The 12,109-nt window shown below is 38.7% G+C and overlaps 1 protein-coding gene across 2 annotated transcripts in view; it reads left to right on the top strand.

Moving 5' to 3' along the window:
* CAV1 (caveolin 1) overlaps positions 1-11,013 on the top strand; it is a 35,551-nt gene extending 24,538 nt beyond the window's left edge. For both annotated transcript variants that reach the window (XM_025929725.2, XM_086691906.1), the window contains exon 3: positions 8,796-11,013. In XM_025929725.2, the coding sequence (XP_025785510.1) occupies positions 8,796-9,137 (342 nt within the window). In that variant the 3' untranslated portion in view covers positions 9,138-11,013. The remainder of the gene's footprint in view (positions 1-8,795) is intronic.
* The last annotated feature ends 1,096 nt before the right edge of the window (positions 11,014-12,109 follow it).

Genomic DNA, 12,109 nt, shown 5'->3' with positions numbered 1-12,109 from the left:
TTAAATATAAGAGTCCATGGGCACCTAGGTCAGTTAAGCATCTGACTCTTGATCTCAGCTCAGGTCTTTATCTCATGGTTGTCAGTTCAATCTCAATGTTGGGCTCCATACAGGGCATGAAGCCTACTTAAAATATAGATAGATAGATAGATAGATAGATAGATAGATAGATAGATATAGAGATATCTCCAGATTTGGTGATGGACTTTCTAGATGGAGTAGATGAAGCTGGCTCTTAGTCTTTGGTGCCTATTTGGTTATAAATCCAACCCACTTTAGGTAAATGAATGATGGAACCATAAATAGCCTAAAACTTTTCTAACATGCTGTTTGACATACATTGAAGAAAGTTGAAAATGCTCTTTCCTTTTCATATATTCCTGAATTTTTCCCCAAGACTGAATTCTAGTATGTTTATATACATACGTTGTAATTTTATTTTTTTAATGCTTATTTATTTTTGAGAGAGAGAGAGGGACAGAGCATGAATGGGGGAGGGGCAGAGAAAAGGAGACACAATCTGAAGCAGGGTCCAGGCTCTGTGCTGTCAGCACAGACTCCGACGTGGGGCTCAAACCCACAAACTGCAAGATTATGACCTGAGCCAAAGTTGTACGCTTAACTAACTGAACCACTCAGGCACCCCTATAATTTTCTGTAAGTATGGAGAATTGAATTAATAGAAAAGAAAAATAAAATATAAAATAAGGAATGATAATCAAAATAAAGGTGGTTTGTTTTGGAATTGTTTTAGTTATCCAGGGTGGCATAACATTACCCCAAAATTCAGTGGCCTAAAACAACAAACATTTATTATCTTGCAGTGCATCAGGAGTCCCAAGTGTGACTTAGTTTAGTGGTTCCGGCTCAGGGTCTCTAACAAGCTGCAATCCAGGTTATCAGGGCTGAAGTTACCTCAGGGTTCAGCTGGGAGAGGACCCACTTCCAAGCTCACTCACATGGCTGACAGCAGGATTCAATTTCTCCCAGGCTGTTGGACTAGAGGCCTCAGTCCCTCAATAATTGTTGGCTATCATCCTCCTTCATTTCCTTCCACATAGGCCTCTCCATAGGGCAACTCACCCCTGGCATCTGGCTTCTAGCAGAGTAGGCAAGCAAGAGAGTAAGAAAGGAAGCAAGACAGATGCCACACTCTTTTTTAACCTAATCTTGGAAGTGCACCCCATTACTCTTGCCATGTTTTTATTATTTAGAACGAAATCACTAATTCCAGCCCATACTCAAGTGGAGGGTATTATATGAGGCATGAACAACAGGAAGTAGGGGAGAAGAAATCATTGGGATCCATCTTAGATGCTATTTATCACACAATATGTTCATTTGTCTCTTTCATAATTTATCATCCTATTTGTGCTTTACTGAAACTAAATGTTAATGTAAAGCCAGTATTTTCTGATATAGGTTAGTAACATATTCTGGGAGTAGTCTAGTAGTGTTAGAAAGATACATTGAGGTTAGAAATTGAACTCAGGTCTCTAAATGTGGAGATATACAACTACTATGTCAACCAACAGAAGAGACTATTAGTTACTGTATCACTTAGGGGTGTTTTCTGCTATAGGAAACTGAAAACCTGAATAGCTGTGGCTTAAAATAAGTGTATATATGTGTCACATAAGAAGTCTAGAGATGGACAGCTATTGGCATTGTTTTTATAGGCTGATAATGACAAAAGCAACATCTTCTATACTCTTGGCCTTTAAAATATACACGTCACTTCATCACAAGATGCCTTCCCTACGTTAAGGCAACACGTCATATTCTAAGCAGGATAAAAGGGGAAAGGGCTACATCATGCACCTCTCTCTTTTCAAAAGGAAGATAAAGCTTTCCTGGAAGTCCCACACAGCAGACTTCCACTTATCCAGAACTGGGCCACATGTTTTCCTTAAACCAATCTCTCAGCAAGGAGACTACCACTACCATGGCAAGTCTAAACCAACCATGTCTTATCTCTGAGGTCAAAGAATTATTGCTAGTACCTGAATAAATCAGGATTCTGTGGATGTTGGGCAGACAACACACAAGTCTTTCGTAAACATCTTGTATATTGTTATTTATGTGTTCTTTATAATCACAATTTCCACTAATAGTCTAAAAAGATATTTTCCCATAGAAACAATATGTAAGCTTCATTGCTTATGAAATCCTAAATGTACTTAAAGTTTCTTTCTTAAAAAAATCCTTATTCAGAAATAAAATGTCAGATTTTTGAGACAAAAAATGACTCTGTATTTTATTAATACTGTGTACATATAAATTTTTTTAAAAAAATATTGCCATGACATACTTTTAACAAGATGAAATCTTTTTAGATTTATTATATTAGTCAAGTATGATCAAAACACAAGATAGATTGTTTTCCTTAACACCTGCTGCTAGATTTTTGTTGACTTATGTTTCTGAAATTATAGCATCATAAGTCAATGTTGCACAAAGGAATTTAATGTCATTTATAAAAATCTAGTAGTGTAAACTGTTGATTCCTTATAAAACATCTATTAAGACACAGAAATATCACTGAAACACATTTATGCCTTTGATCCTGAAGTCTGCATAATGATTCTTTCCAGAAGGACAACTTGTTCCATAGATTATATAACAGAAAATCAGTTCTTGGAGGTGCAGGTCAAGCTCATCTGAGGCATCTCATTTTAAGAAAATAAATGGCACCTGCACCTCTTGGTTTTTGTTTTATTTATTTATTTTTTTCAACGTTTATTTATTTTTGGGACAGAGAGAGACAGAGCATGAGCGGGGGAGGGGCAGAGAGAGAGGGAGACACAGAATCGGAAACAGGCTCCAGGCTCTCAGCCATCAGCCCAGAGCCCGACGCGGGGCTCGAACTCGCGGACCGCGAGATCGTGACCTGGCTGAAGTCGGACGCTTAACCGACTGCGCCACCCAGGCGCCCCTTGGTTTTTGTTTTAAAGCAAATCTCTAATTCCTCTTCTGCTCCAAACCTAAGTGAGCAAATAAAGTCCCACTCTAGGCAAGCCCTAGTCACATGTAAGAGGAGTAAGTCCCTGAGGAAATGAGACTTCAGAGTGATAGTTTTAATGAGGGATAAATTAACCAATGATGGATGTAAACAGTGAACACATTGGAGATTGTCAGAGAGAGGTGCTATCATTCATTCAACAATAGATCTGCAGGACCTATTGAAAGCAAGATGATGTTTAAGTTTAGATGCAAGTCTAGCTGTCTTGCTGTCTTGCTGGCTACAGAATGTAGCAGCTAGATTGACTAGTGATGTGTAGTGATAGCAGACAGTAGCAGAGGAGCCTGGAGAATTCCTAAGCCTGAATTCTAATCCTGTGTCTGCCATTAAGTGGGAAGGTATCCTTGATCCAGTCATCTGACAGTTTTGGCTGTCAATTTCTCAAGTGGGACTCCATTTCTTTTAGGATTCCTTCAGCTCTAAACATCTATGAAAATGCTGAAGCAATTATGCTCTGAGTGATGGGGATTGTGAACGGACTTTATATGGAATTACTGATTATCTAGCAGAACTTTATTGGGGCTCAATGCATTGTGAATACATGTCAAAATGAAGATATTTTAAAAAATACTCCTTCCTGCTTATGTCAGGATATATGTACAAAAGCATTCATCTTCACGTTGCTAAAGGACATTTCTCGTAACCTTACATGGAGATAGCTTCCAAGTCAATGCCTTGGAATGTAATGAGAGACTTACAGGAGACCTAGAGATATGGACGGGGTAGATGGAGAAGGGATATGGTGAGACAGATGTAATTCCTAGGGATATAGTGTGGAGCACAGGACTAGACTCAGGCCTGGGAATCGGGAAGTTAAAGTTCTAATTGCAGCTTTTCCACTAATTCACTTGGGACTTTAAGAATGTCTGGCCCGGGGCGCCTGGGTGGCACAGTCGGTTAAGCGTCCGACTTCAGCCAGGTCACGATCTCGCGGTCCGTGAGTTCGAGCCCCGCGTCGGGCTCTGGGCTGATGGCTCGGAGCCTGGAGCCTGTTTCTGATTCTGTGTCTCCCTCTCTCTCTGCCCCTCCCCCGTTCATGCTCTGTCTCTCTCTGTCCCAAAAATAAAATTAAAAACGTTGAAAAAGAATGTCTGGCCCATTTTAATCATTCTGTGCCTCAGTTTCCTTATCTGCCAATTAGAGTAAGAGTTCTTGGCTGGATGCCCAGGATTGTGAGAACATACTGTGCGAGGCCAAGAAAATGGAATCAGTACCAAAAATGCAAAACATCCTAGTTACTAGATGTCCTAACTTAAAATGGAAACACTATCAACAATAATTCCTTTAATAATCAAAATGTGAATATTTTGAGAAGCATATCTATCTGGGTCAAAATTAAGCAAATAAGACTAGTATAGGGACTTGTAATCCCAGGTACACATAAGCAGAAAGAGCTTACACTGGAAGTTGAACAAGTTCCAGCTTTGCCACTTAACATTTGTGTGAACTTGAGTAATTTCTTAACCTCCCACACTACCCTCATCTGTAAAATGGGAAAAATGGCATGCATCTCAGAGGGTTGTGGTGAAGATCATTATAAATGGAAATTACTTCTTTTGAATCACTTGTGCTTTGTGGTTGATAGCTTCAATAATAATAATAACTGTCAATTAAAAAGCTTAGCCAACCACAACAAGGAATTTTTTTAATGCTACTATTTATTGGGCATTTGCTATATTATAATGCTCTATCCCTGTACTAAGACTTTACGTACATTATCTCATGTACTCCTCACAAAAACCTATTATTATTACTGTTGTAGAAATGGAAGTAGGGAGAACTAAGCTTTATTTCTGGCTCCAGTGTGTTTCCTTTACCTGCCTTGCTTTCTTTTTCTCAGCTGAATCTAAATGGCTATACTTTTAGTAATCTTTAGCCATTTAAAAATTTCAGGACTAAAGCAGCAACTAATTGAATATACTTATATAACATGTTATTTTTGTCATGTTGCTGTCTACCCCTGCAGACCAGCTCTAAATTCACATGCAGATAAATCATGCTCACTGGCAGTTAAGAATTTTCAATATGTTTGTTGAAAAAAATGAATTTATAGTTAGGTTTAGAAAATAAATTTATTATCAAGAAATCTTATCCACATTCATATGTCCATAGATCTTCACTAAGGACCAACTGTATATATGATGTATATAACATCATTGTTAATATCATCCTCAGAGACCATACTGTGGGAATTCTTACAGTTACCAGAACTGTAAAATTCAGCAATTTTATATTTTTTGTTAATGTGCTTTTTAATTATGAAATACTACAATTGCCTTGGAGAAGATTCAAAAAATATTTTTTCTAAAGTGATATGTTGAAGAAAGTGTATCTTTCAGACCAGATTCAAACCTCAAATTTACCTCTTATCTATCTGGACAAATTATTAACATTTCTGAAGCTTGCATTTTTCCTGTAAAATGGGAATAATACATTAGGAGTTGATGTGAGTTAAATTGAGAACGGTGTCTGACATAATAGCCAGTCAACAAATGTTAGTAACTCTCCCTTCCCTAGGAAAAGAATCTCAAGGCAGCCATGCTTCAAGTCTGCTCTGTAAAGAGGTAGGAATACCCTACTCTAGTAAAGTGCTTCCTGCCCTCCTTTGATAGTAAACTGTTTTTATTTTTTAATAAAAGTGAGGTACCCTCTCCCGTTGTACACTCAAAATGTATGTTCCCATTTCTGGGCACTCATGGACCACCACTGCCCATCTTTTAACCCCATATTAAGAATGTCTGCTCTTGGGGCGCCTGGGTGGCGCAGTCGGTTAAGCGCCCGACTTCAGCCAGGTCACGATCTCGCGGTCCGTGAGTTCGAGCCCCGCGTCGGGCTCTGGGCTGATGGCTCAGAGCCTGGAGCCTGTTTCCGATTCTGTGTCTCCCTCTCTCTCTGCCCCTCCCCCGTTCATGCTCTGTCTCTCTCTGTCCCAAAAATAAATAAAAAACGTTGAAAAAAAAATTAAAAAAAAAAAAAAGAATGTCTGCTCTTGTGTATTAATTTTGACTTCACAAAATCCTTTTACAAAAGAAGGTCACCTTTTAAAAACAAAACTATTGGGTATCTTGCAGTTAGATGAAGAAAAACCACAGACTTTTATTTCTTTTTAATTTTTTTTTTTTAATTTTTTTTTTCAATGTTTATTTATTTTTGGGACAGAGAGAGACAGAGCATGAACGGGGGAGGGGCAGAGAGAGAGGGAGACACAGAATCGGAAACAGGTTCCAGGCTCTGAGCCATCAGTCCAGAGCCCGACGCGGGGCTCGAACCCACGGACCGCGAGATCGTGACCTGGCTGAAGTCGGACGCTTAACCGACTGCGCCACCCAGGCGCCCCTTCTTTTTAATTTTTTAATGTTTATTTATTTTTGAGAGAGAGACAGAGTGCGAGTGAGGGAGGGGCAGAGAGAGAGGAAGATACAGATTCCAAAGCAGGCTCCAGGCTCTGAGCTGTCAATAGAAAGCCCGACGCAGGGCTTGAACCCATGAACCATGAGATCATGAGATCATGACCTGAGCCGAAGTCAGATGCTTAACCAATTGAGCCACCCAGGAGCCCCCACAGGCTTTTATTCTTAATAGCTTTAGGAAAATACAGTGTCAAAACAAAACTTGACAGTAGACAATTAAGTAAATTGCACAGATTGATCTGACTTGCTACCTATTTCATACGACCTTTTAAAATTTTAACACAAGTAAATGTTTACTACTGAGCCTAGATCTAAATCAAAGAAAAAATTAGAACAATAAATCTGTTTAACTTCATTTACATAATTGCGGACATACCATTTTTACATATTACATTATTAGGACATTGGACAATAGATCAAGAAACAGAATGTTCTAGAAAATAAACTTTATTGGTAAGCATCATGTACTTTTTCCAAAAGAAGTTTTATTGTGTTGAATCAATTGTGGCTTCTTGGCACTGAGAAGCTCCAGAGAGTCACCAAGTCCTCATTCCCTAATCCTGAGCTTGCCTGGGTTGTTGCTGGCAATCATCAACTTGTCTGGATTTCAAACTACATTAGATCCCTTCATATACCTGCCTTTGCCAAGCAGTTTAGTTGGCTCTGTCCTACTGTTCTATTGTTAATTTTTTTTAATCCTATACTTCAGTTAAGTTTATATAAATCCTTGCAGAAAGAGAAAAGCTCCTGGGAATTCATTGGTAACATGTACTGTAGGAGAGAATGCTGTTAGGAAAGGTGTTGAGTTTGCATTCTGGTCCCACCATTGCTGTGTGAATCACATTAGCAAGTCCCCCTCCATGTCTCTGAACTTCTTTTTTTTTTTTTTTTCTTTTTTATGTTTATTTATATTTGAGAAAGAGTGAGAGAGAAAGAGTGAGAGAGAGAGAGAGCACAAGCAGGGGAGAGACAGAGAGAGGCAAAGACAGAATCTGATGCAGGCTCCAGGCTCTGAGCTGTCAGCACAGAGACCAACGTGGGGCTCAAACTCAGGAGCCGTGAGATCATGACCTGAGCCGAAGTCAGATGCTTAACCAACTGAGCCACCCAGGCGCCCCTCTGTGTCTCTGAACTTCCGGATCTTCTTTTGTAAAGCGATACCAACCTACCTTCTCAGATTGGTTTGAAACCCCAGGTCATATGGAGACGATGCATGTAGAAGCGCTTGGTTACTATTAAGTGCTATATGACTGCAAACTCATTTGATTACTTCCTAGTGGCCACCAATAGGGACTACCACAGCATTCACTGCTGTGGACCACTGATATTTGCATCTGTCTTTACTCAAAACTTTACATATTTTTGAATAAATATGTATTTCCCTTACCATGTTTTTAACTGTCTTCCTTTCTAACTTTCTTCTTGCTGTTAATGTCATGTTGGTTTCCCCTAGCAGGCAAATCAGAATCTCAAAGCTCAGGGCTCATTTTAGGCTTTTCTCTCTCCCTAACCTTGAAGTAACCAAATCTTGTGGGGTCTTCCTTTAACATCCTTGAAATTCATTCTTTTCTTTCTTCTTTTTCCTGGCTATTCATTTTGGGCCCTACCATCTCAAACTTGGGATATAGCAGTCTCTCTGCCTTGAGTCCCTTTTCTCCAGCCTGCACACTGCTGTTAAATTCATCTTGATAAATCTTTCCCTGCTCCAGTATCTTCAATGGACCCTCCACTACAGGTAAAATAAAATCAAGATTGGCCTCGACCTGTCTTTCTAGCTGTGTGTACAGGTCTGTCTGCCTATATACTCACTGTATCACCCTTCCTTATTCCTGGGGTCTTGCTCACACCATTTCCAAGGTCCCTTCTTCCTCTCCAAATCATACCCTATTCTCCAAGCCCTGCCCAAGCCCCACCATTCCTTGAGTAATCATAGCTCAAAGTGAACTAATTTGAAGAAATTCTATCAACTGAGTTTTCAAAGAGCCAGTATTTGACTATACAATACCTCCTTAACACTGTGTGTGTGGTTGTGTTGGTCATGTCATTTACAGTTTACTGTGTACCTTGTATACTTATCCATGTTGCCAGGTTTTACTTGAAGGCAGGGATTTTAAAGAAATATCTACAGAACATGTTAAAAGTTCTCCTGGATTCCACCCCCAGAGATGCAATAAGGTCTAGGTGGGGCCCAAATATCTGTGTTTTCTCCAACAGGTTCCAAGTGATGCTAATGCTTCTGGGTGCCTTTGAGCATCTCATACAGAACCTATTAATAAAAACTAATATCTATTTATGGATACTTAATAGTGGTTGCTTTTCTTTTCCTGTATTATAGCTCACATTCTGTCACTTCTTCCTTTTAGATTGATTTTGAAGACGTGATTGCAGAACCAGAAGGAACACACAGTTTTGATGGCATCTGGAAGGCCAGCTTCACCACCTTCACTGTGACAAAATACTGGTTTTACCGCTTGCTGTCTGCCCTCTTTGGCATCCCAATGGCGCTTATCTGGGGCATTTACTTTGCCATTCTTTCTTTCCTGCACATCTGGGCAGTTGTACCGTGCATTAAGAGTTTCCTGATTGAGATTCAGTGCATCAGCCGTGTCTATTCCATCTACGTCCACACCTTCTGTGACCCGTTCTTTGAGGCTGTTGGCAAAATATTCAGCAATATTCGCATCAATATGCAGAAAGAAATATAAATGACACTTCAGGGATAAAAGTATACCTGATTCTTTTTTTTCCTTTTAATTTTCTTGGTGCCAATTTCAAGTTTCAAGTTGCTAGTATAGCAACAGTATATGAATGAGTTTTCTCGGTTCAGAACAAAGAAATCACTCAGTTTTTGTAACTATTATTTGTCTCTTCTGAGCTATTTCATCTATTTTTTTGGTGGTCTCAATTTTTTAAACCCATTTAAAGTTTTTGCCTTACATTCTTATTTGCATGTGGATCATTGTTTTATTGGCTGAGACATGGACCTATTGTTGAAAGGTAATTTGAGAGAAATATGAAGAACTGAGGAGAAAAAAAAAAGAACAACCTCAAGTGCCTATTCTAAAATGTTGATCATTTTATGGTAAGGGAAGAATTACAGGCTATAGCCATTGAGTGTACAGGTATGTGGGCAGGTTTTAAGCAAACTCTTCCCCCACAATCTGAAGTGTTAGTAGATTGCTGCCATTCACTTTAAGGATCCAATCGGATCAAGTGATCTTTATCAAGTTAGAAAACATAATCTACATTCACATGTTGCGACTAATGCCTTACACTTCTTGAAATTTTAACCTGTGATACTTTCTGTGCCTGAATATTTGTCATATAGATAATGAGACCTAAGTGCCTTCCTGTTCTTCACAATTTCCTTTTCAAATAGGGTCCAACTAATCAACTTTCATTAGGTCAGCAGCCTCCCTGAAGACCAAAATTAGAAAATCCATTGCCTAGTTCTCCATGCTTGTTTCTGACTTTCAGAAACAGAGTTGGATGAAGTTCCTGTCTGCATCTGATTACGCAGCATCTTTATCCATATCGAGCATGGTCTATATCAACCCCATGAAACGAATTAAGGTGGACAAGTGGGACTGAGCCCTCTCTGGGCTGGCAGGAGTGGAAGCCAACTTTCCCTGCCTCTCATCAGCTGAATGAGGTCAGCATGTCTATTCAGCTTCGTTTATTTTCAAGAATAATCACGCTTTCCTGACTCCAAACTAATCCATCACTGGGGTGGTTTAGTGGCTGAACATTGTGTTCCCTTTTCAGCTGATCAGCAGGCCTCCAGGGAAGGGCTCATAAAATGGAGGCCATTGTGTGAGACTGTCAGACTTGTTGCAAATGTGACCCCTTCAAAGTAAAGCACTTGTAACCGTCTGTTATGCTGTGACACACAGCCCCTCCCCCTGCCAGGAGCTTTGGACCTAATCCAAGCATCACTTTGCTCAGAAAGAAGATGGGGAGGAGGCAGTAATAAACGATTGAAGTAATTTTGCTGGAATAAATTCAAATTCTTCTGAACTCAAACTGAGGAATTTCACCTGTAAACCTGAGTCATAAAGAAAGCTTCCTGGTACATCTAAAAGCTTTTTATTCCTCCTGCTCATATTAAGATTCTGTTCTTGGGGACATTATTTTCAACCTTCAGTTATATGCTTATATTTTTATTCTCATGCACCCATTGGAACTCTGCTTGATTTTATTTTTCATCTTTTCTGTTTTCCTGACACTTTAATTATCAACCTGTTACCTATGTTTAAGTTTTGCATTTAAAACAGACACTGGCATGGACATAGTTTTACTTTTAAACTGTGTACATAACTGAAAATGTAGTATACTGCATACTTTTTAAGTGTAAAGATATTTTTATCTTTATATGAGGAAAATCACTTGGGGAATTGCTTTGTGATCCAATCTGTAAACTGTGTATCCCAAGACATGTCTGTTCTAGTCCCTTTTGCAAATCAATTGCTGGTCCAAAAGATTGCTGAAATTTTATATGCTTACTGATATATTTTACACTTTTTTATCTTGCATGTCCTATAAAGGTTACAAGCCTCCACAATAAAATGTTTAACAGTTGAACAGTCAGCATTATTATTTTTCCCCAAAACAGGCATGTATGTGTCAGTGTCTATGTCTGTGTCTGTGTGTGGTGATCATGTACATAGTGTGTGTATATATTTATAGTATGTTTGTGGGAGGTAATGGGCTTCTGCTTATCAATTATTGCAAAGTAATTTAGGTGGAATATTTGTTCTAAGGCCATCACCATGCATGAGTTACTTCAGATAAAACTTATAATTAATAAGAATTATTTACTTAGCAGTTTACCCAATGCTTTATTTTTTTTAAGTTTTTATTTAAATTCCAGTTAGTTAATACTCAATGTAATATTAGTTTCAGGTGTATGATACAGTGATTCAACATTTTCACATAATACCCAGTGCTCATCTCAACAAGTACACTCCTTGATCTCCATCATCTGTTTAACCCATCTCCCCACCCACCTTATATGCCAATTAATTTGAGACCCCAACAACTTTGTGATGAATATTAATATTCTCATTTGGTAAATGACACATCCAGGAGCTAATGCTTTGAAATTTGCTGTGTCTTAACTGGGATTTTGTTAAAAGGGCAATTTCAGTCACAGTTTGTTTTTGGCCTTGGTTAAGTTTACTTTCAGAGCTGCTGTATTAGGATTCTCCAGAGAAGCAGAATCAATAAGAAATACAGTGGTTGTTTATATTCACAAATATATTGGTATATATACAGAATAATATAAATAGATACATAAAGACATAGAGATAGACAGATAAAGAGATTTATTTTAAGGAATGGGTTTACATGATTTATGGAGTCTAAAAAGTCTCAATATAATGCAGGGTGAGTTAACAAGCTGGTGACCTAAGAGAACCAATGGTATAATTTCTGTCTGAAAGCTGGAAAGTTCAAGACCCAGGAAAAGCTTATATTTTAGTTAAAGTCCAAAGGCAGTAAAAAAACCAATGTCAGTTTGAAGGCAGTCATACAGGAGGAATTCTCTTATGCAGAGAAGCATCAGCCTTTTATTTTATTCAGTCCCTTCAACTGAGTGGATAAGGCCCACCAACATTGGGGAGTGCAGTCTGTTTTACTTGGTTCTACCAATTTAAGTGCTATTCATCAAAAACACCCT

This window comes from Puma concolor, chromosome A2 (assembly GCF_028749965.1).
Source record: "Puma concolor isolate L17-30 chromosome A2, mPumCon1.1.hap2, whole genome shotgun sequence".
Classification (NCBI taxonomy): domain Eukaryota; kingdom Metazoa; phylum Chordata; class Mammalia; order Carnivora; family Felidae; genus Puma; species Puma concolor.
The sequence above is the reverse complement of the archived record's forward strand: the minus strand, read 5'-3'. Positions and strand labels throughout refer to the sequence as shown.